Below are 25415 nucleotides of genomic sequence, written 5' to 3'. Positions count from 1 at the left end.
AATTTCCAAAGAAACCTCAGCAGCTGAGGAGAACAGATGGAAAGCCTACAGGGATTGCAAGTGCACACCACTAGAGGGACCTATAACACAAATATGTGAGGGGGAAATGATCTGCACTGCCTGGGCATCTCAGCCAACACAGACAAATATAGCTATGTTTGCATAAAGACAAAGGAATTTGTAGAATACACTTACTTCTCTGGAATCGTGTAATCCATATTGTCAGAAATTATCTCACTGCGTTGACTTGTCACAAGCCTCCTTTGATGAGAAGTTGGAGGAGTCCAGCAGTGGAAAATTTGATTAAAGAGGAAAATCCATAACAATTTTAAAGGATTTTACATTCCTTTGAGTGGGTTTGGTTGACTTCTTGAAATATAGATTACTTCAGAGTTTGACTTTAATTGCATAGTTTATTAGAGGTCTGACTATTATTGTTTTATGTGGCAGAGTTGCAGTTATAAGTAATTTCTAAGGAATTAGAAATGTGTTATTAGGCTAGCTATAATCAGATGAGTAGATGGTGTCATGAGAATAAATATCTTGCTGTAGAGGCAGGGCTCCCTGTTGGTTGGGGGTGATGTATTTTACCTTTCAACTGATTAATTTCTCAACATTGTTTTGTTTGTTAATGGCCAAGCAGGCTGTCATCTGAATAATTCATGCTAATTGGTAGTTAATTTCCTTTCTAACTGCCTCTTGTGGTGGCATTCTTTCATTTTTTTGTGTTGCAAAACTGGACTTCTTTGATCACATGATCCCGGGGTTCTGTGACCCTTGTCCTGGAGAGCCATGAGCTCTGTTGGTTTTAGTTTTCACCTTAAAATCACCCAGGTCAAACCCAAGTGACCAGGTGAAGTGAGTTAACTGTAATAAAGTGCTCTAATTGATTAATTACGTGCAAAGTAGTAAAAACCAGCAGAGCCTGTGGCTCTCCGGGACCAGGGTTGCAGGCTCCTGACATGGATAGATCACCTTTTTGTTCTCCACTGCTTTCTGGAGAGCTAAGGAGCCTCTCATTGCGGCAGAGTCTCCGGTTGAAATGCTTGTGTAAGTGACCTAATTTCCTGAATTCACTCACTTGGCTTTGTTGTTCTTCCCCCTGAAAGATTGCGTGATATGCAGTTACAGGACATTTTACCGTTCCTAGTTAAACGTATTGTCTTCACAGTGGCTAAATTGCATCATTTAACATAAATTAACTGTCATTTAACTGCGCTTCATCCACACAAGGGAATAGAACTACCATATTAGACAATGAGCAGAGCAGAATTTCACTCCGGTCCGTACAGATTATTCCGCTAACTGGAACACTCGATCGAGCAAAACAAGCAAAAACCAGTCAAGCACAATGATCGGTTGGAAGGTAAATTTTCTGCCTCCTTTACCACAAGCTCACTAGCCAGGGCTGCTGTGGGACTGATCTGGTATATGTACTGTACTCTCTGATCTCAGTGTAAGTTACAGTTTGTTTACATTGCTTATGGTCTGAAAAGCATTTAAACGTAACAAGTTGCTTGTTTTCAGTAATTCAATATTTGGCAAGACATTGTCCAAACGCTTATTTGATTAGGCAATTAAGACTATTAGATTTGTTTTTTTATTGTGGACAGGAGCTCAGCTGGAACATTACACTGGAAATCAGGGAATTAAGAAAGGGGAAGTGTGTTCGGTCACTTTATCACTTCTTTATAAGGTGGAACACAAACCTGGCCTTTAAGAATGTCAAGACTGACATTTTCCCAACAAGGTTTTGATGAGCCCCGTTTTTGAAGGGAGATGAAGCATGAAGCTCTTTTTTCTGTCTTTTTCATCCGACCTTGTGCCTAATGGCGAGAGAAACTGGCATGCATGGACTGGCATGCATAATTGATTAAAAGTGATTTTGCATCTTAGATGTCTGGTCCCGAGTCTTCTCGGGGCAAAAGATTGCAGCCAAAATCACTCTTACCTTTCCACTGTGTGGCTCTTATTGGTCAGAGGAGGACTTGAGGGTTGTTTTTTTTATGTTGGAGTGACAGAAAGTCGCACTGTGTTGTGGAAAGTTTAGAAAGAGTAAGGCAGAGAGGATTTTTCCCAAGTTTCTCTTAAGAGCCAGCTGTAACCTCAACTGATGTGTGGTGAGCTTTCTGGAAAAAGAAGGGCTGCCGGACATCACCCAGGTGGGTGCTACACATTGGTGGTGGGTGAGGTGAATTCCCCCTGGTCACTGTAAAGCACTTTGAGTGTCTGGAATTCTCTGTGATCCAGGCTGTTGAAACGGTGTGAAATGAACATCAGCCACAAGCCAAATGCTTGTGAAATTTAATTTGTGGCTGGTAACTTTGTGTGCTGTGCCAGCCACTTTGGCAGGTAACCACCCATGATTTGGCAGTCTTGTTCTATTCTAAGTATCTAGTTTTCTTGTAAAACTGTGAAATTGGTTGCTGAATTTTGGGATGCCCCACCCACTGTGTTTCATGTAGAAGTCCCAAGACAAATGAACCATGGGACTGCAAGAACAAAGGAATGCATGCCAGTGTCCCTTGTGTAACTGTCATTCAAGAAAATCCCTGTGAAATGATGTGCATTGTCAGCCTTTGGTATTTGTGCTTTTGTGCAGGCTAAATAACTGGTGGCTACATTCTCATTTTTCATGGAAAGTGTTAATCCAGGTTTTGATGACTCACATTGTCTTTAATGTGGGTCTCTATTTAACCTACACTTTACAACATGTAAATGAATCATTGGTCAGTCTCCCTAAATGATTAATCTTTGAAATTGATACAGATGTCATTGTGTTATGCATATTTCACAAAATACTTTTTTTTTTCCCCATCATTTTTTTCCCACATTCTTATTCATCATTGTAAATAATGTGTGTAAGGGGAGGACTTAATGTTTTTTTTTAACATCACTGACTTGTTAACATCACAATCAATGCTGATGCACTGAGAATTGTTGAGAAGTGAATTGAAATTTTTGATGTGTCATGTCGGGAAGGTTTTTGTAGGACACTAGACATTAATACGTATTTGTGTATCCATCTTGTTTGTGACCTTCTGATGTCTATTCAAAGCAAGTGATTCAATAATGAATGCTTGGTTTTTTATCATTACTTATGTAGGTCTGGAAATTGTACTGGAGACATATGATTCAGTTTGTTTTGTATTATTCTCCCCATGATAGCCAGGAGCTTTAGCTAGGTTCTAAAGCTATTCAGACCCACTGCTATTATAAAACGCATTATGTCACGATCAACTATTGAAAGTGACTTACTACAGAGAAAGAAATGATTTTTTTTCTCTTTCTAAATGTGCGGTTTTTTTCTAAACACAGACGCAGCAGCATCTCAAGGATGAAACGTTTTGCTTTTATCCTGCATGTGAGCTAACCGTGCATCAGTGACAGTTAAATTATTATTTTTTCTGTTTTGTTTTGTTTTGTTTTTCTGCCTTAGGACGATTCTGTAATTATTATGGTCTGTCAGAGTAAGAATGATAATAATAAGGTTGCCTGTAGAGGTCCACATCGAAACGAATGGGGGCCGTGGAGCTTGCATGCTAAGGCCACCCGCACACCTCCCTCTCCCGTTTCCTTTCTTTTGTCCTTTCGCATTCACCCTCTTCTTCTTACACTCTTACTTCCATTTTCTGTAACCTTCATGACGCCCCCCCCCCCCCCCCATTCTTGCAGATTTAGCCTTTCTCTGTGGCGTATGAAATGTGTATGTAATGGGAAGGTTAGATGTCATGTTTGCTAAGGATGCAGTTAGGTTTTCTTATGGGCACGAGCCAACCCTTCAGGAGCCGCCATTTACTTTGGATCTACTTCTGTTGTCGTCCCCGTCTCAGTATCCTGCGTCTCATGAGCAACAGTCATTTCCTGTTGCTTTCCCACACGTCTTTTTGAAACGCTTTCCGTTTTCTTATCGGAAAGCAGACAAAGCCCTCCGTAGGACGTCGCTTATGGTGGCGCTGGTAGATGAAGTGGCAGCGCCAGGTGTTATTCTTGCCGCCGCGCCACGCTGCGTCTTAGCGGGGCTCCAGCAGGAACTCGGTCCAAGGCAAACGCGACCCTGCTGTGCACTGCTTCGGGAACACCAGAAGAGGAACACGGGTGAACCTGGTCCAAGCGCACGCTGGACGTTGGAACGAAAAAGCCTCCAGTGCTAAGTTTGTTCTAAACAAGAGAAAATATTACTCATCTGACATTAAGCGAAATGTGGAAAGCATCTGCTGGTAAAGCTAGCATTGAACAGATCTTGACTCATTTGGTTTTTTGATGATCGGCTCTCACAGATTTTTAAAAATTGAGTCAAATGGGGAAAGTACGGGAAATGTTTCGCAAAGATCTTTTTGCGTGCATCCCTGGGAAAACTGGAAGGTCAAGTCTGACCAATCATTTTATTGTTTTGGTAGCACACTGTGTGCTCAGTGTCAACCTTGCTAGGCTTCTATACACAGTTTCTATTGACAGTTTTCATTAATTCATTCATTCATTCACTCACTCACTCACTCACTCACTCATTCACTCATTCACTCACTCACCCACTCACTCACTCACTCACTCACTCACTCAGAGCATACTTCATCCGGTATATTAAGTTCAATGTGCTTTACAAGGCATAGCAATGCAAAAAGCAACAGACAAGAGAAAAAAGAAATATACAGTAGACTAATTAAATACATAGATAAATAGAAAGTATAAAAACAAAAAAAATACAGAGGGCTTGTGGATACGCACGTAAAGAGACGCACACATATAGCATCACGAAAAATGTACATTAATTAAGAACACGCCAATGAAAAGCTGGTTTTATGTACAGTATAGGCCAAGCTGAAAAGGGGAGTTTTTATCATGTGTTTGAAAGCCTCAACTGATGTAACTGCTCTGAGATCCACCAGGAGATTGTTCCTGAGCCTAGGCCCATTGGAGCTGAATGGAGCATCTCCATATGTTTTTGATTTGGTTTTTGGGACTATTAGTAGATTAGAGTGGATCTGAAAGTTCTACCTGGAATGTAATTAGGCAGCATGTCATCAATGTACTCAGGGGATAAACCATTAACAGATTTGAAACACAAGCATCAGGATTTTAACATCAGTTTGAATTTAACTGGTAGCCAGTGAACGGATCTTAAATCTGGCGCGATGTTCTCTCTCTTTATGGTTCCAGTTAGAACTCTGGCTGCTGCAATTTGAACATGCTGGAGTTGTCCTATTACTTTTCTAGAAAGGGCAGAGAACCCACTTTTCAGCGAATAAAATAATCTGTTTGGCTCGTGTTGGAGGCTTGTTCGGAGTCATCTAAAAGGGGCAGTTCACCCAAAAATAAAATAAGGCTATATTTCCACTTAGCCGGAGTGCCATGTATCCATTCAGAAAGCTTTGCTGAGTTTTATAGATATCCGCTGCGGCTCACCCTGATACAATGGTCCTCAACAGTGCCGATGTTTGTGGTGGTCAAAGTACCAAAAATTTACATTTGAAAAACTCAACGGCAGTTTCTCTTTCCAAATGTAATGACACAATTACTCACGAACATCCGCAGACCTTGTTGTGTACTGTTTCATTGGAAAGTACTTAATCCCGAAGTACGGCAACTGTGTATATCCAAGCAAATTCTCAACCAAAGCATGCCAGTATCGCCCCAGAATACTTGCATGCTTTGGTTGTGATTTTGTGTCGATATACGCAATCAGGGAGTCATTTTATACTTCTGTTTAAATTGAAATACTGTGCAGCGCGCCTTTATTCATAACAATTCAAGTTTATAGCGTGGATGTTGTAAGCATCATGAGTCTGTTTTGATTGGGTTAATGCGAAAGGGCTCTCATTTGTATGAATACTACTATTTCCTCAAACCTGTGAGAGAAGGAAATCCCAACTGGAGGTACATGGCAGCCATGTTGTGTCACAAAGGTCATGTCTGTGGAATCAGAGATGAAAATTAAGAGGGAGAATTATAGATAGACAAAGCCAGGTTGTAATATCTCTTGTGCGCTGTGTCTGCTATTGTCAGTTTGCCTTTTTGTAAGGCCTTTTTGTAAGGCCTGTTTTATATCTGCTTTATTTACACAATTTTGACTTAACCTTTTGAACGCCTACAAGAAAAAGCTTATTTTTTGTCCAAGAGGCTGCTTGTGCTTCACCATGGGTTAAATATCAATCCTGGAAATTGGTAGTCAGTTTTCCCGAGTGAAAAACAATACAAAAAAAGATATCCGCTACGAGTCACAGGGACCGGAACAGCTGTCACCAGTTTAGTTTGTCAAAGTTGCTTTGCACGTTTTAGTGACCAACGTCAACAATTATTTGTCTGTGGACATGACTTTGAGCTTAGATCATGCTTATTGCCGTCATGACCAAATTGTTCAACAGGACAAAGAGCTGAATCATACAGTTGTCTTGCTGTGTCTGGTTTGTTTATTGTGATGGAAAATTTTTGTGGCTGGTACGTTTTTTCTTTTCTTTTTCAACACCTTTCAAACACTGGAGGAGAAAAAAAGCACTTTTCTTTACGGAGTGAAATGCTGTTGTTTTTTAAGCTCTCTTCCTCATCACATAAATCCAAACCATTCTTTTATGTCTCAGAAATATAGCAGCACATTCTTGCTTACTGCTGAGCTAACAGTTCTGGTTCAGTGTCTTTATTTTCAGTCTTCCACTGAAGTCATTGTCTGACTGTCTGTTTTTTTTCTCCCTTCAATCATAAATGTGTATATATTAACTGAATTCTTCTCTACCTAAAGTTTTTTTTAAAAAGTACTGGTGGCCTAATATGTTTGGCCTGTAATATATGTGTGTATATATATGTATATGTGTTTTTATATTTTATTAAGAGAAAAATTGAAGATTTAATCAGTTTTTAGCTGGCGCTTACTGCCTTACCTGTTTCGCAACGTGAGCAGGATTCTGTGTGTGAATTAAATGAAGAGCTCCAGTAACTGACAGCTGGTTGTTACATTTGACTTTTGATGTGTTTTCCTACAACATATGGAGATTATCCTTTTGTTTTTAGAACATGCCTCATTGCTGCATGATCTTCATCTTATATCCTAGCTGCCCAGGAAGTTAGTGTAGATCTCTGTTGTGACAGTTGTGGCAGAGTTGTACATAAAAACAATTTTAAGGCCTGGTGATAAATGTGGGTATATTTATGTAGTGGACAAAGGACAGATATCTGATATGTAATTGTCACAAGTTATCATTGCTACAAAGTTGCTAACTAGCAAGATACATAGAGTTGTGGAGTTTCATTTTCCTTAATTACAAGTACAAATGTAAGTATAGAATATAAGTAATTATCTTTTGACAGGAATTTATCACATGGATTTAGTAAAGCAAAACATCTTATAAGTAGTGCTATGTTATTTACTAATAAAAGTAGAACAATAATATTTGTATTGCATTTTCAAGGGTAATCGGAAGGGTAGAAAAAGGATTCTGATGAATTATTGGAATTCATTCATGTAAAACAAATGCATAGAGAATAAGAGTTCAGACATATTTTAATGACTGTTTCATGCTCCTTGTGCAGATGAATAATTTAATAATAGTCCAGAATACATACAGAACCCTTTTTTAAAAAAAATAAATAAATGTTGCAATGAAACCGTTCCAGTTCATTTGGACTTTGAATGCCCCATTCTTTGCTGTGATGAACAGCTAGGCCTCTCCCCTTTTTGTAAAGTGAGAAAATGTTTAAGTTCTGTCTCTCTTCTGGGTTGACAGTGTTGGTCCCTTGCGGACACATTTTAAAAAAAATATCTGCCGAGACTGAGAAAAAATGTATTACATATGATTCTCATTTAAAGACCATAAAGCCTCAGGTACGTACTGATACAACACCGATGCATACTGGTGTTGTGCAATCGCTGGCATTTCCTCTGGAAAGCAAACAAAAAAAAAAGAGCAATAATTACAATGACAGTGTTATTACAGCAGGCATTTTAACCGTCTCTGCTGGTATGAATCATTCTCTAATTGATCAATTGAGAAATTTCATTTGCATAGCATGCTGACTGCTGATTTTATGGAAACCTATATTTCAGCGTCTGAATCCCCATCTTTATCACCACAAGCATTTTCAGAGCCGCTTTTTCCATTTGGGCTCAGCCGCCCAAATCCGGCTGCGCTTTGCTCCGTAATTTACCGCGGTCTCCATTGGAACGCGCGGTCGCGCGCTTATTAAAGCGTGCGTACGGTCCGCCGCTGGGCCTTGCGGCCCGGCACAAACGGAGCCCCCCTTTTGACCTCTCGCTCTTCCTACAGGGCGGATCCTGGATCTGAAGACGGGCACAGTGAAGAAAGAGGGCCAGCAGTCCTCCATGCGAATGTGCATGGGCTCCAGGCGGTCCTTCATCTGCAGGATGAGGTAACGTAGGAGGGGACGCGCGCGCTCACGGAGGCCCCCTTTTCACTCTCGCTTCGCGCTTTGGCCGCGAGCGAACCGCAAGCAAAGGAATTTCAGCGACTGTAACTTTTCTGTGGTTCATTTGACATTCTTCATTAATTGCAGCTGCTGATCTCATAATGTCATCACAGCAAAGGGAACAAAAAGTGCTCCCTGGTGCCTGCTCGTCAAAGACTAGGGCAGGACGCTGTTTGGAGAGATTGAACTGACCCTTGTGCTGGTCACAAGGGATTTGTTTGTCATTACATATGGTTAGTTTGATTTGTTTTTGCTGAAACACTTCTATTGTTTCCATGAGCTTGAAACTTCTGTTTTTAAGAGGTGGATACGAGCACTCACATGCTGGGGTATTCGAGATAGAACAAGTGTTTGGCAATTTGCCTGTGACAGGCAAATGAAATATGCCCGTAAATAACAGGTTGATTTTTTTGAAAGTACCCATTTAACCAAGCATTTCTTACCAGTGAACAAGAATAGAAACTACTGCACTAATAGACAAAGTGCCTCTGATTCTTTTACACTTTTATAAGCCATCTACAGCAATTGGAGGTTGGTGGGTTTGATGGCTCCTCTTGAGTGAAACCATGGCAACGCTTTCATCCAGTGAGTTCTCTGAATACGGTACCCCTCACACAGTGTGTACTGTATCATGTGGAAGCACTTTATAAAAAATCCCAAATGTAATGAGCAAGCCTTGTCTAATAACCAGAGCTGGTTTCCCCCCCCAAAAAAAAAGAAAAAAAAAAAACCACAGCTTGAATGCATCATCAATTTAAGCGTGCAGATTCCAGACAAGCCGTCAAAACCGAGAACAGAAAGAACTTGCAAATGACCGCATTCCCTGCATAGCCACCGGCAGAGCTCATCCCAGCAGTGCAGACATGGATCCCAGAAACATATTCTTGTATCTGTCTGTCAGGCTGGGTGAAATGTGCAGGCAGGCACCTCTGCTGCCAAACTGTACGAGTGTCATTCGTATTTCATCCAAATCTGTGGTTTTTATAACGTTTTATATTTAAAGCAGGTTCATTTCGTGCACCTTCATTGATATCATATAGTTACTAACTGACGACACGCATTCAAAAACATCTAGAGTGACTTTTGTAAAGGTCACACGAACCAGCTCGTGTGACAAGGGAAGGTGGATGGAGGAGGGGCTATTGATATCCAAGCCTTAAAAAATATAAATGAGACCATGGATTTTCTGCTTGTGTATAAAAAATATACAACATTATCTAAGATTTTTATCATGATTACTTAAAATAATGCTAATTTTATCAGTTGGTTTATGGAGCCATGGGAGGGTTTCCTGTACATGCCTGTAGTATGCTCTGCCTGCCTCTTTTATTGCCCTAATCACAAAACCGCATTTAGGTTTAGGTCTCTGATAGTTCACGAACTGTAAACACCCCAAACCACACAATGGATGTTTGTCCTTTTAGGGATTTTTTTTCTGGCAGCACATTTGGAATCGTAAAAGGCAAGGTGCGGACTGCCACTGAGAAAACAAGGCGTAGCCAAATAAGCTTTTAATGGTGATGCACATGTGGAGCAAGTGGGAAATGGCTGCTAATATCTGCGGTCATGAGTGGGAAGTTGGGAGTGACGCAGGTGTGGCTGCACACTGGCCAATCGGCGCACCTGCAGCGTTCCCCTTAAGAACATTTATGCCAACCGCTGTGGTGCATTGTGATTTTCCCACATTAGTGGGCTCTGCCACCAGTACATGCAGTTCTGCATCGTGTACTGTACTGTAGTCATTACAATAATGCTACTGCTACTGTTATATTACCACCATCATCTGGGCATGTCCAATTTTAACTGTACACCGTGTTTTGGACATGCCCAGTTGCCATAATTAGACCTTATTTTGACATGAACCACTGAAGAAGGACAGAGTGAATCAGTCACCAGTATAGCAGGTAAAGAAGAGCATAGGTTTTGTAAGATCTGCCTCAGGTAGTCCAGATAGGAGCCCCCAGACCATAATTTCTCTATAAGATGCAGCATATTCCTGCTCTGCTGGTAGGAGCCTGTCTCCAGCACCTCCTTATTTGCGTGTATTCTATGGCACTGACAAAAGAAGTGTTAAGTTAACTGTTGCTGTATATAAAAACTACATGCTTTAAGCATATTCTATATACAGCTGTGGATAAAATTAAGAGACCACCCCATAACCCATCAGGGTTACTCAACCTAGTATTGGATTGCTGAACCCTTCCTAAGCAAAGACATTCTTTTTTATATTATTATAAAAATGAATAATGCAAATACACAACACTGTACGTTTTCAGTATTTTGTCCAGTCGTCATTTTCTACTAGTGTTCTCAATAACAATATTTTTGTTTTGGAATTAAGATCAGTTTTGGTCAGTAATTCATGAAACAATATCAAAAGTTAGATTTGACACAGACCATAAACTGTGAAACTGAAAATGTTTTTTCCAGAGCTATAGCCTCGCCTGCATATTGTGATTGCAGGTCACATCGATACAATTTATTTCTCAGGAAGAGAGAATCAATTTGTCTATGGCATCAGGTGTTTTCTTATTAATCTCTGCGTGTTGTTCATTAATCTGTTTGCACTCGCCTGTGCTTATAAACTCGTTTTATTCGTAGTTGGAAAACAAGAAGAATTTAGCATTTAAGGTCAGTTTAAGGAATAAAGAAATTCTGCCATTCATCCGTAATATGGCATTGTTCATGGTTTAATATAATGAAAATAAATATACGTATGGTTATGGTAAAATATGATTTCAATAATAGGTTAGATTTTGCAATATTATGGCTGCATCAAGTATTTCAATACATTGGAATATTTTATCGCTATGAATACTCAGAATGCCTGTGTCTGGCTGTTACGACAGCTTTTGCTTACAGTGAATAGTTGTACGTAAACACAATTCCGCACAGTTTATCTGAGGGAAGAGCTTCTCCCATGATTGATTAAAATCCCCCTACTTAAACAAAGAAAATATTGTTTTCCCATGTGTCGCAAAGTATTCCCAGAAACGTGCATTCTACGAGTGGTAAATGAGCTTCATTTTCTTATGATGTTGAAATGCGGAACTGACATGGTGAGGTTTCTGCAATTTACCACCAGCCTGACTTAAAAGTGGGGTTTCACGTCCTCCTCACGTCTTATAAATCAGTGTGAAACGTCGGTTTGTTATGCACGACACAAGATGTTTTAAATCAAAAGTTACATTCCTCTGTTACCCTAAAAAAAACTTAAGGTATTTTAGGCCATTAAGGTCCCTGGGAGATTAAGAAATAATCTATTTTTAACAGTGAGGAACAATTTGAATTTAGCGTTTTTTTAACACGATAAACGTTGCCTCATGTGATGATCTAAATCTAAACGCAGTGTTACTTGTTTTTGTCTCTGTCTGTCACACAGTATTATTAGGCCATCTGAAACATTGCCAAGAATGTGTGTTCTCTCAAAATGCTCTGTTTAAGGCAGTTTTGAATTGAAACATGTGCAGATGACGGTCGCAGTATAATTGCTAGAGACTGTCTCACAGGCAAAGAGGTGATCATGCACTTAAGTGAAATAGTATCCAGCAAAATGGGATTTCAGAGAAGATATTCATTCTGAGCATTTGTAAAAGTTAATGTACCCATATCTTCTTTTCTGGGATTTTGAGGGGTAGTCTCGATTACTGTCATCATTTTTAATGTCCCACACCATTGGGGAAAAGGTGATTTGGAACAAGCTAAATTCACCTCTGTGTTTGTGGATGTAAATGAAGCCAAAGACTTTATACTTATTTTGGATAGCCCGTTTTAAGATTGCTCTCCAAGGCACAACGGTTTGCCTGGTGTTTTTGGAAAGCTGTTCGTATAAGGGAAATCTTTACTTCATTTGAAAAAATGGACCAAATAAAATATTTCCTTTGGAATAAGGTGAAACAAAGGGGAAGCGAGGAACAGCAAACATAGGAGATTACTTTCCAGTGTTTTCTATGGTGGCATTTCCATAAAAAACCCCTGGTTGTCATTAGAACTATGCAATTCAGCAGGTTACCAGCTCTCACCCTGGAAAGCCGCAGGGTCCACTGATTTTTGTTTATACCTTAAAAACAATTTAGGCTCAAGCAACCAATTTACATTTTTTTAAAAAACCAAATGAGGCGAGTAAACTGCTTGATCAACTGTTTTGGTTGATCAATTAGGCTAAGTGACACCCTGGGTCAGTGATCCATTCTATTCTGTAAGAGATAAACAATAACAAATAATAAACGCATACTGTTGTCATGATGTTCTCTGTTTGTTTTTCCTTTTCTGTAGGTGTGGGAGTGCACCTTTAGACCACATCTCATTAAATCGTCTGTCCAACATGAGAAAGAGATACAGGTAGGATTCCTTGTAATGGCATTCTTTGAGCTCCGACGGTAGCATAATCCTCTGAACAAAAGCATTTTTTTAAGCAATATCCACAATAAATATGGTAATTATCCGGTTCAACTATATTCAGGAGATAGCAGGGGAAGAATTGCACATTGTCTTTCTGAAATCCTCTACTTGCACGCTGATGCTAATTTTCCACAGTTGCCCCACTGGACCTGAACTAGTTCCCGGTGTTCCTGAATGTGATGAGAATACATAAATATGTGCACGTCCGTGGCGGCGGGTTAGCGGTGGGCTACAGCGGTTTAGTGTCCACGGCTCAGCCGGTGACCTGAAGACACGTGTCCCTCTCCTTACAGGAACGGCCTGGGACCCTCCAAAGAAGGGGAGGCGCAGTACTCGGTGGTGCACTGTACAGGATACATCAAAGCCTGGCCGCCTGCAGGTATGTACGCCGTCCTCCTCGGCGCGCCACTCACCAGCCCGTAATGCGTGACAGCTGGCAGCCATGTCCGAGGCCCCTGTTCCCGATCGTCCAGATAAGACCGTCTGGGGGCCCCCCGCCTTCCCAAGCTGTAAAACAGACACGCGAGGCACTCGATTTCTAGATAGCACCCAGAGCCCTTCTCATCGAAGTCTCTGGAATTCGGTGTCATGTTCTGTTCCGGAATGTACGGTGCAGGGGGTATACATATGGCACGTTTCCCGTCACTCCTGGCCAGCATTCACATATATTTTATTTATTTATTTGTTTATTTCATTATTTACTTACCTTTACTTAACCAGGTCATTTAACTAAGAGTTGATTTTTTTATTTTGGACTTGGTAGCGAATGCATGGGACTGTTGAAAATATGTAGACATCAAATGAATGATTAGGGGATGACTATTTGGGTAGATGTAGAGAGCCAGTTGTTTTTTTGGAATGTGACCGGGGCAATGGGGTTAATACCCGTACTCTTTCCGAAAGTGCTTGGGATGGCTCAAACGGTTCCTTGTCAGCCATTCCGATTAGCTGTGATCTAGGTGTCCTCCGGAATGGCACCTTTGCATGCAGCAGAAAATCCACCCTAGAGGAATTGTTCCAGGAAGCAGACAAATCACATGTGGGGTAGATTAATGACTTTATCTCCCTGGAACTTTTCCCTCCACGCATCTGTTACAAGAAATGGGATATTTACTTTAAGTGTTGCATTGCCTTTGTAATGACATATGTAGCAATGTCATATGCGTGAAGCTGTCTTTATTAATGGCTATTTATAGCAATTGGCAGTAGGTGATGCTCATTTGGAGTACTCCGTTATAACCTCATCGCAGGAAGTCGTTTTTCTATTGTAGTGGAATGTGGGTCATGTCATGTACATTTTCATAAGAATTTCATTCATTTTACAGTCAAAACAGCTGCCTGATGTGTTCATCCTCATAGCTGGTGGCAGTGGATCCTGATAGTCTGTAAATAAGTCATTCATGGGGGAAAAAACAACTAAAAATAGTTGTTTTGAAAAATGGGAAAGATGATGTTCTGCATTCCGACGTTTGGATTCCAACGTCTAAGTCGTTGGGCTGAGAGTTGCTCAACGTCTTACTGAATCAAGTGTGCTTTTCCACAGAGAGGCAATGGCTTACTTCTTCCATGCCCTTTGTAAGCTTTCAACATGCACATGGCTAATGAAGCTTTCCGGAGGCTAACCTTTCCTTTCTAAAGCCTTTTGCAGAAAATTGTGTCAAGCAACGTCTTTTAGTTAACTGCCAGATTTAAGCCTCAGGGTGGTTTATGCAGAAACTGGGACATTTAATAGCAAGTACATTACATTACATTACAGGCATTTAGCAGACGCTCTTATCCAGAGCGACTTACACAACTTTTACATAGCATTTTTACATTGTATCCATTTATACAGCTGGATATATACTGAAGCAATTTCGGTTAAGTACCTTGCTCAAGGGTACAACGGCAGTGTCCTACCCGGGAATCGAACCTGCGACCTTTCGGTTACAAGCCCAGTTCCTTACCCACTGTGCTACACTCCGTCCTACACAAGTATGTGTCCCTATGCCAGACTGTTTAGTGAAATAACAAAGGCCTCTGAAAAGCTTCAATTGAATTTGAAAAAAACCTTTTTGGAGCCAGCACACTTACTGTCATTATTGTTCTCTTGGTGAGTCACATCTGTCGTGAATGCGTATCGTGTTAGTACTTAGGTGTGCTTTTGTGAACACACGCAAGGCCTGTTATTCAGATGAGTCCAGACAAACAGTTAATGAATGAACATTTAGGAGGATCAGTGAAAAAGCTCAAATGGACAGCTTTTGGGAACTGGATGCTTTTCAGACACTTTCAGGCTTTTCGGCATTAACAAGACTGGTCAGAAGAAGATGAAGTCAGCATAATTGTATAGCAAAATAGTCTTTCTGTTGACAGTAATGAATAGTCGTGGAGTTGTAATGACCAACGGGCAGCCTTATGTGGTTGTTTATAGGTTAAGTGGGGGCTCACCACAAACTTAAGACATGGCAAGTGCCGAAGGCTTTCTTCATTGTGAAAAGAATTGTAGCAAAGGTTGCAGCACTTGAAAGATGTGCTATTTTGACGAAACACCAGGAACTTGCTTGGCATTGACGGTTGTCGTGCAAACAAAAACTTTCTGCTCCACCCCCCCCCCCCCCCTTTTTATTTCTTCCTCAGGCATGACAATACCAGACGAGGACTCTGAAGGAGGGCAAACCAGTAAATACTGCCTGGTTGCAATCGGAAGACTTCAGGTACGTATTGCCAGCGTGATTCACTGGCACAATCTCAGGACAGATCAGCAGACCCGAGCCTCTGCCCTGGCCAAATAAGGCCACTCAAAGCGCAGAGGCCTCTGGTGAAATGACCTTATAAAGCAGGGTGCGCTTCGCACGCCCGCACCCATTGACCCAAGGTCGGAGGGCGGGGCCTTCCTGTCCAGCACGGGGTAGGATCGCATCCAGAGGATTAGGCTAATTGACAAGACAGTGAGAAGACGCAGGCTTTTCCAGCTCGACCCCGGAATATATGGGAGCGAAATTGGGTCACCCCCCATCGCCCGCAGCCTTTCATTTTAAAAAGCCTCGCTGCCAGCGGGGAATGAATCTTCCTGATTAATGACGTGTAGTAGCATACCAGGCAAGATGGTGTTTCTGATAAACTGTTTTTGCCCTTCTTTGTGGTCTCAAAGCTTTAAGATAAACAATCATGGGGGTCATTGTCTGTGTTCTGTTGGGGGATTGTGGGCTAGTGCTGTCTCACTCTGACACCCACTTACTCCCATGCAGTGTTCATTTGAATGGGTGTCAGTAAGCCAGCACTCATCGTACACGATTGGGTGTCAGTGAGTCGGTACACGTGTTGTGGGAATGAGGGTTGGTGTTCATAAGCCAGCCCTAGTGTTAGTGTGACTTGGGCTCAGTGAGGCCAGGCCAGTGCTGTTGGCCATGTTTGTGAGCTGGCGTTGCTGTTGGTAAGCCTGCAGCAGTGTCAGTGGGACTGTATGGGCGTCTGCTAGCGTGCGTTGGCCCCAGTGCGACTGGGTGGATCGGTAAGTGACCAGTCGCTGCTGTCTGTGCAGGTAACCAGCTGCCCGGTGTCCATGGACATGAACGGGCTGTCGGTGCCCACAGAGTTCCTCTCGCGCCACAACTCGGACGGCGTCATCACCTTCGTCGACCCCCGTTGCATCAACGTGATTGGATACCAGCCTCAGGTCAGACGCAATAGAATGCTGCACAGCGGGTAGTGAATGGGGGCTGTACTCAGTCTTCAAAAAATGTATGCACTGTAGGGGTGATTGGCTTTAATTGGAGCCACATTTTACAGAGCAACACATTGGGTAAGTTGAATTTGGATTGTGTTGGATCCAGACTCGTGCCACCTGAGGTAAATGTATTGTTTTATAAATCATGTTCTGCTTTTTCTCCCGCTGCTGTCTGTGTCTGTCTCAGTGTGTAGAAGCCAGACATAGCATAGTTCCTTTATGGTGCCCTCTGGAAAATGGTCTATAAATCTTACTTACAGACTTATAAACATGACTATGGAAATATATTGCTCCTTGCACAGTTCTAGAGCATAACCTGTCAATATTCAATTGTAGATAAGTGGATTTTCTATTTTTCTAAATGAATTTACAAGTATTTTTTGAAGTCTAACCTAATGCCCTCATTTGTGGAATTTACAATCTGTTGCCATACTATGAAACTAGGTGCAATCAAAGACCTGTGAGGAGACATGGAGGGAGCATCATTTCTTTGATAAACAGGTCCCTTGGTTTAAAGGACTCTTTTTTTTCAAGGCTGGATTGTTGGGTGCATACAGATTCCTTCTCTTTTTGATCCCATGCTCTGTCTTGTATTCAGGCTGGGTTTGGACTGCCATGTCCTCACCTCAGGTTTTCATAAGTGATGCCTCCTCCATTCTGATGAATTCACACGCTGAACTGTGCCCATTTCTTTTCTTTTTTTTTTGAAGGACCTGCTTGGTAAAGACATTTTAGAGTTCTGCCACCCTGAAGACCAGAGTCACCTGCGGGAGAGCTTTCAACAGGTGCGTGAGCTCAGTAGAGAGACCCGGGCCCTCAGACCCACTGTTTCCATGGAGACCGCTGCCAAAGCACCCTGGCAAGCAATCACCATGTCATCGCTTCAAAGCAATCAGTCAACCGCGCTTTAATTGGAGCACTTGTGTCCACGTGTCCCCGGTAATGAAGAGCTATGCAGGCTATCGCCGAACACTTGAATTTTCCATAAAGGTCAAATAGGAGCTTTTCCTCATTTCACGTGATAAATCATCGGCCTTGCAGCCCCCTTAGATCAGCTGCAGCCACGCTAAGGACTGAGCAACGGCTCAGATATCCACAGGGGTTGAAATCCTTTCTTTTCAGCTCTTTTGTTCAGCAGAATGCCGCCTGGGTCTTGGCACTTAAACATGCGTGCTGAAAGCCATGTTTGCATTTGAAGCGCACTGGGCGGGTAGGCCGAGGAGTTACCTTTGTTCAAGTTTAAGTTTAAGGTTACATACGTTGACTGTCGACAAAGGCCTTGTGGCAGTTCTCCAAAGTCCTTTTTCGTGGAAAGCGGGGTGTTTCGTGAGCTTGAGACTTTGCACACGGAGTCCCCAGCTAGCAATGTGCCGGTACACCTGCTCCTGTGTGCAGCTGGCCCATTCTCACTGCCCCACCATTGAAACTACTCCCTGTCAATGGCAAGGTCATTTCTGGTCGAGCACTTAAGTTAAGAAGTAAAACATTTTTGGCACAAAGTGTAACAGAAAAGTTATACTTTGTGCCAAAAATGATATAAAAAATAGTGAATCTGCGATTTGGAAGGTGTGAAAACGGATTGTTTATAGTTCACTGTTGTACTGTGTTGTATGGCACTCTGCATAAGAGTGATGTAATGGTTTACTGCTGCTACCAGAGGTGCAGCCAAGGAAAAGAGTTAATAAATAAGCTTGTATGCAGGGATTCAGTATGGAATAAGAAAAATACGCGAGAAGCCTCCAGATGTTGTTTATCAGGGGAAGTAGTATGAAACCCCCTCAGCTGTTGGCATTGTCGTTCTTAGGTTGGCGGAAGGGAGAGCCATTGAAGTAAACCCGCTCATCAGTTTTGGTGCAGTCGCCACATTTCTAGGCCTGGAAACGGCTGGAAAGGAATCCTACAGGCTGATAGCGGGAGGAGAAGCGGATAGGCCGCAGTCGCGATCTCCGCCAAAAACAACAACCTCCTGCCCTATCTGCTCGCACAGCCCTCTGTATCAGCCGCTCAATGGGAGGCTCAAATTCGAAATCCTCAATAGGATAGTTTTTTTTTTTCTTCTCCCCGGCCCTTTGTTCGTTGACCCTTTGGCGCGGTGGTCATCTCTGTTTAATAAAAGGAAGTGGTTCTTCTCTTATAAAGACACTGCGAAGCTGAAGCGGTTTTGTTCCTTTGTGTACAGGAAATGTTCACTGTTTTTCTCATTATGCAATAAAATAGTTTTGCGATGCAGAGTTTACCTTCTCTATTTGTTCAGCAGCAGTCCCGAATGAGGATGAGAAGCTATCCTTCGGTAGCGTGCATTGTTATGTTAAACAGCTGTAATAACAACTAGGTTCCCCTCTTCAGTCAACGCTAACATCTGGGGCCTGTGTGGGACAGGCCTGATCTTCATTTACACTCCTTCTCTCTCATTTTGAACCAAGCTGTATTTTGCTCCAATGCCATCGTTATTCCGGCTGCACCCACCTTGCCCGATCGTGCTATAGCCGATCCTGTGATCAATGACAGCCCCTGCAGTCCGTCTGCTCTGGCTGCGTACGAAATGCAGTCCTCCGGCTAACTGACTGCAAAGCCTGAATGGCTGAGTGAATTTCAGCCTGCCAATGTGACTTAGTACTGCGAACGGGGAGGGAGAGACATAATAAATGATTTTTAATGCACCAAAGAGCAGTATTTCCCCTCTATGCATGTGCTTTTCTATGGGCTTGGCGATATTTTCTGAGAGATGGTATTTGGTATAGTTCTTCAGGTCATTGCTTGCGCGGCTTTGCCGATCAGGTTCAGTAATGGGCGCGGTGTGGCTGTCGTGTGCTCCTCGCAGGTGGTGAAGCTGAAGGGCCAGGTTCTCTCGGTGATGTATCGCTTCCGCATGAAGAACAGGGAGTGGATGCTGCTCCGAACCAGCAGCTTCACCTTCCAGAACCCGTACTCCGACGAAATCGAGTACATCATCTGCACCAACACCAACGTCAAGTACGTCCCCGCTTTCCAACCTTCCCTTTGTCCGAAAGCAGGCAGGAATGAGCGTCGTCTCCCTTCGCCCGTCTCCTGACTGCGGCACGCACCCTCAGTTGAGAAAATGAAGGATTTAAGGAATTCTAAAGACTTTCAGCCAGTGAGAAATTTGTACAGTTGCATAAGAAGAGTAGTTCCTAAACTGTCTGCTAATTAATGGCAGTCTTTTGCATCCCAATAGAAATAGTAACCGGTCTGCAAGGAAGTGGTTATTGGACCTTAGAATGTTGGCAATTTATCTGTTTTTTTAATAGTTTAAGAGATGTTGAATAATATTTGCCTGCTTTTGATTTAAATGTTTATTAATAAGGTATAAAAATAAGAAAATGTTGTGAATTATAACCTCCTTTGTCCATTTAATACTTCCACATTTTCCCTCCTGTGCCAGTTCTGTTTACTTTTGTCCCTCTGGTACCAATAATACAAATGGCGGAACTCCCAGTGTTGTGTGCAATTAGTCATTTTCCTACCGTAGGTGCCGCAGTTCAGGCTGGTATAAACTGGAGTACCTATGTATGGCCAGCAGGGGGCACTTTTGTTTTTGTTGATTTTGTCATGCTGCCTGGTAGAAAGGTGGCTGAGGGGAAGTCTGAAGGGAGATTTAGTCAGAAAAATGCCCGGCCCTGTGAAGCAGTGATCTACTCTTTCACTGAAAAGAAATGTCCTACTTTTCTTAATCCTGTTTTTCTCATTCATATCTTTAATTATTATTTGCCCCCTTCTGTAGCCATTTATATACACATATCCAAGTGGTCTTTATTGTTTAATAACATTTAATATGTCGTGCTTATACCCCCTTCTCTTAAAATCAGTCTACATTATCCTGGGAGATTGGATTAACTTTGTAATAACATTCCATAGTGTTAAAAATGGATGCATAGGAATGCCAAGGTATTTTGCGGTTGAAATGGGGACCAATATAGTATAACCTTTAATGATCGCGCTTGGTAGATTTACTGAAACCTATTATAAAATCAAGTCTCGTTTGTCAAATGGTGGCTGCTGTAGACTCCAGCTCCCGTTCCCTCGAGCGTAACGGCTCATTCCACACACAGCGTGATTTACAGTAGTTACGTTGTGAGGTGTGTTTGTGTGTGTGTGTGTGTGTGTGTGAAGCGCGCCTTGAAGGAGAAGTGTAAATCGCAGCATGATAGCAGGAGAGTTTTGGGTGGGGGGGGGTTCTTCGTGTGAAGAATTCATCCCAACAGCACTGCCATCCTAACCATGCAAGAAGAATCAAGCATTCTTAAACTCTGGGGGGGAGGGAGGGGGGTCTGAATGATGTGATTTGGGAGTAACACCGGATGACGTATCATTTACATAAATAGTCACCGCGCATCATGTGTATTTTCAGCAATGCAGCAAGTCACATTCCAGTGGGCAGAGCTGTCTTTTAACGTGCCAATATTCGCCAGGGTAGACGCGGAATGGCCCTGTCTCCGCGGAGACCGTCTGGAACGTTGACGGTCCCTGCTCCCCGTATTTATGCCCGGCATAAAAACAGCGGAAACGAGCGATTTAGGCTATTTATTTTAGCAATGTGATAGAAACGTTATCTGAGGAAGTATGAGAAGAACTTCATTTAAAGAGGCTAATGCGGGAGCCAGTGAGCGAAGAAGAATTCGCCCGCCGTACGTTATATGGACGCATCAGACGAAGCGGGCGAGTTCAGCCCAGTTTAAGGTCCCAGGGCCCCCGGGGGAGTGCGCTGTGGAACGCAGCCGCCTTTCACTGAAGCTTACCAAGCCTGCTTCCAATGGGTCAAATGGGGCAACAGCTCGCTAGCCCAACAAATGCTATATGAGTCTGTGGACGTGGGCAGTATGAGTCAGTGGCAGTATGAGACTGTGGATGTTGGCAGTATCAGACAGTGGCAGTATGAGGAAGTTGGCAGTATGAGGCAGTGGATGTTGGCAGTATCAGACAGTGGCAGTATGGGGCAGTGCACGTGGGCAGTATCAGACTGGATGCTGGACATTATCTCCATTTCCAGAATTCTGCACTGAAGTTGCTGTGGTTGCAGTAAAAGTGATGTAGGAGCGACTGAGCCAGGAAAGTTTAAGCTGGGCGATGGAAGCAGGAGTGCCATAGCACTTTCTTGTGACCCACGTGACTCATACTGCTTGCTACTAAAAATCGCGCTGCGTTGCATGCGGCTTCATTTTCGACAAGCGTTCTCACCAGGTGTTTTGGGGTTCTGGTTTTGGAGTATTCAGGTGTTTATAGAAATGGAGAAGTTGCGCTGTCTGCTCGCGGTTTTATTAATTTTATTAATTTTATTTTTGTCTGTCACTGAGCCCACGTGAGCATGAACTGTTTCAGTAATGACACAGCAGCGCCCCGCACCAGGCCCTCGGGCCGCGCGAGCTGACGCAGGCGCTGCGCACCTTTGTGTCGGCTCAGAGGTGCCCCGCGGCCGCGATCCTGTTTAGCTTCAGCCGGAGAGCTCTAAACGTCTCCGCGACCGCTTTCTCTAAAGCGCTTAACGGCAGCGCCGCTAAAATTAAACACCGAAAATCCTCCCCGACTTCTCCGTCACCGTTTCGGCTGAAAGAATTGCAAAGGATTTCTCAGAGTTTCGCCTCGTGCGAACGTCTGATAACATGCGCGGGACGGCGTTCGTTTTAATGTTCCTTTTCCGTGTAAACATTCTACAGTGTTGTGCGGTGCCTTTGCTCGCATTCCTGTTGCATTACAATTGTGTGTCTATATGAGCCAAAAAAGTCACATTTCTGTGTGCGAATGTAATGATGAATTTTCCGAGGGCCCTTTCAGACGTGTGGCTACTTTGGGCAGTTCACATCAGGACTGCTGGCTGAAATCATTTTTAACAACTGTCTGCCGGTCAGGCGGCAGTGGGGACCGTAAATCCTCGAGCAGGGAATTTCGAGGAATGCAGCAGCTATTGAAATCGTATGCACATACTCTGCAAGCTTTTAATGTGTCAGAGTTCGCCAGGAACGCAACCAGAATAAATCTACTGTAATAGTAAATAACTTTGGCCCACAGTAAATTGTATCTATAAAACAAGCTATTAAGCGTTAAAACTCCCATTTGGCTGTTTGCACAAATCCCCCCTGTGTTTAAAAAAGCTATTTGCGGAGCCCAGCACAGCGAAACAGCTCGGAGCTGTGACCTTGGTATCCCGGCTCTATACACTTAAGGCACCCGGCCCATCCTTCCCAGCAGTGTGCTTGCTTCCATTGCATTACATTACATTACAGGCATTTGGCAGACGCTCTTATCCAGAGCTACGTACAACAAAGCGTATAACCATAACCAGGAACAAGTATGACAAAACCCCTAGAGAGAAGTACCGTTCCAAGTGCAAGGAACAACCGCATAGTTCAACTTGGACCCTGAAGGTTAAACTGATTAACACTAACACAAACGAGAACAGCAACAACGCATGCAAAAATACAAGCAGTAGAACTCCGCACTCAGGAAAAAGTCCGATGTTTGAGCAACCTCCCGTCATTATCGTAAGAATATCGGCCTGGGCAGAAGGCACTGCCACAAAGCCCGCTGCCTGAGACTTTTTAAAAATTCATATAAACTTTCCATCGGGGAGCAAATTTCGGCAGAAACGCGAGATTCCGAATTTCAGCATTCGTTTCGGTGCCCGTGTCTCATTGGCAAGTCAGCGCACCACGCAGGTAGAGTTGAGCACTTTTGTAATTAGTCACGCGAATATGATATCGGCTGCCATCCGAGGGAATTTATAGAGCTGACAGGGACGGTGACGGATGGTGTCTGCTAACGCTCGTTCTCATTCTTGTCACGTTCCGTTGCTAGCCCAGCTTTCTCTTCGATAGCCATCTTGCATTGACTGGGTTAATCCTGCGTGGGTCCGGGTGACCCCGCGCGCCCCCGGGCCTGTCGGAGGGCAGAGCAGGGCCGTAAATCCTGCCCTGTCTGTACGTTTGTAAGATCTCCGGCCACCACTTGACATTATTGGGTTTTGGAGTAATTGCCGCTGTAAAAAGTGTTATTTTAGCTGGCCGTTTCCTTTGAACTGCCCCCGCGATTTGGTAGCTTAAATTGGCTATGGATGGTTATGCTCATTGCTTGACGGACTTTTTTCCAATACTTTGCGGCTTGAGCTGTCCAAGTCTCGACAGGGCCCTTGGCTGTGGCAGCAGAATCCTGGGCATGAAGGCTTTTTCCCTTTCGACTGTAAGCGCTTCAAGATGTAAGGAACTGAATTATCCTCCGGGAGGCAAAAGTTGATATTTGTCTCAGTGGAGAGAGGAGCTGTCGGTCCGGCCTGATCAGGGATTCCCCGTTACTGGTGGTCGAGGTGGGAATGGTTTGAGGTAGCAGTTTGGGGTGGTCATGCTTGCTCAGTTGGACACGCGCAAAATTGTACTTCTGGTGCTATTTGAATTTGGAGCCAGCTGTTCCAGCACAACCCTACAGCCTCAATTTGCAGCTCGGCGAAAACATTCTGCTCCGCATAAACAGGAAATTTCAGGGGACTTTTGTAGGAAATAGTTGCATGCCTCTTAAATTTGGAGTTTTCTGGAGGATGAAGGATTCGGTTTATTTTCCCTGTGGTGTTTCGCAAATTCTTAAGTGTCTCGGCAAATATTTAAATCCCAGGTGTTTTTGTTTTTGTTGTGTATATTGCAATCCTCTGTGAATGAACTACGTACAAACGTTTGCGTGCATATTTGAGCCTAATTCATATTTACGAGCTCTGTATTAAGTCATTGAAAACATATCAATCATTTCCTTCACCCTAACCCTTTGACATATCTGTATATTCAGATTTATTTTTAAGTTTGGTGGGGGGGAGGTATACTTTAAAAATGTACCCTAGGGGAGGTGCGGTAGCTTAATATAGCAAGCTTATGCTAAGTAAATATGCCTCACAAGGCACACAAATGCATGTTACTATATGTCCAACCAAAAACTTTCCCTGGTGTTTATCTGTGAGGTAACAGAAAACCCAATTGCCTTTGTTGGCATGGAGTGGCTTCACTTGCCGGCTGTGGCTTTAAATTTGAAGGAACCAGGGGATGACTGTGCACTCTAGCCTGTCCTCAGCTGTCGTGCTGATCTGGCCGTCTTGTTTCATCCTGTCGTGCTTACAGGCAGCTGCAGCAGCAGCAGCAGGCCGAGCTGGAGGTGCACCAGAGAGACGGCCTGTCGGCTTACGACCTCTCCCAGGTAGGAAGCGCGGGAGCCGTCCCCGAATCCTCCCAGTGCCGGCCCGTTCCCGTCAGTCAAAAAGGCTCAGACCTCTCTTCTCTTCCGCGCTGGATGTCACAGGTCCCTGTCCCCAGCGTGGGTGGCGCTGTCCACGAGGCGGGGAAGCCCATCGACAAATCAGAGGCCATGTTCTCCCAGGAGAGGGATCCCCGCTTTGCAGACATGTACGCCGGGATCTCAGGGCGTAGGTGTCACGTCTTCTCTTCATTTATTCAACTCTGAAATCATTTGCATTGAACATGGATATATTATGTAATCCTTTGAATATTTTCATAGATTCACATTTGTCGTTTTAGCACTACATTCAGTGTAGTAGATCATTCTGAAATTGCTCCTGTGGGATGAATAAAGTAGTGTTGTTTCATTTGTGTAGGGTTCATCTTTAAAAGCTGGGAATCGAGCCACACTTTTATAACGTTAATTAAAATGTCTTTGACGATTGTCTAGTGGCGTCTAGGAATTTGCTCGAACGCCTGTTCATTTTTTTTCAGCCGATAAAAAGATGATGGTCCCGTCGTCCACGGCCGGGGGGCAGCAGCTCTACTCCCAGGGGAGCCCTTTTCAGCCGGGGCATTCTGGGAAAAGCTTCAGGTACGGGCGTTCCCCGTGGACCTCCCCCTCACCCTCGCAGGATCTTCTAGGACGGCTTACCTGTCATATT

General features: G+C 43.3%; 1 protein-coding gene across 5 annotated transcripts in view; it reads left to right on the top strand.

Annotated features, from left to right (window-relative positions):
- The window catches only part of arnt2 (aryl-hydrocarbon receptor nuclear translocator 2), a 45192-nt gene that overhangs the window by 13502 nt on the left and 6275 nt on the right, over positions 1 to 25415 (top strand). For all 5 annotated transcript variants that reach the window (XM_064336609.1, XM_064336608.1, XM_064336611.1 and 2 more), the window contains 10 exons: positions 8256 to 8358; positions 12691 to 12756; positions 13110 to 13195; positions 15436 to 15512; positions 16340 to 16474; positions 17236 to 17310; positions 19347 to 19498; positions 24637 to 24712; positions 24815 to 24938; positions 25246 to 25345. In XM_064336609.1, coding sequence (XP_064192679.1) covers positions 8256 to 8358; positions 12691 to 12756; positions 13110 to 13195; positions 15436 to 15512; positions 16340 to 16474; positions 17236 to 17310; positions 19347 to 19498; positions 24637 to 24712; positions 24815 to 24938; positions 25246 to 25345 — 994 coding nt within the window. The remainder of the gene's footprint in view (positions 1 to 8255; positions 8359 to 12690; positions 12757 to 13109; positions 13196 to 15435; positions 15513 to 16339; positions 16475 to 17235; positions 17311 to 19346; positions 19499 to 24636; positions 24713 to 24814; positions 24939 to 25245; positions 25346 to 25415) is intronic.

This window comes from Anguilla rostrata, chromosome 5 (assembly GCF_018555375.3).
Source record: "Anguilla rostrata isolate EN2019 chromosome 5, ASM1855537v3, whole genome shotgun sequence".
Taxonomy (NCBI): domain Eukaryota; kingdom Metazoa; phylum Chordata; class Actinopteri; order Anguilliformes; family Anguillidae; genus Anguilla; species Anguilla rostrata.
The sequence above is the reverse complement of the archived record's forward strand: the minus strand, read 5'-3'. Positions and strand labels throughout refer to the sequence as shown.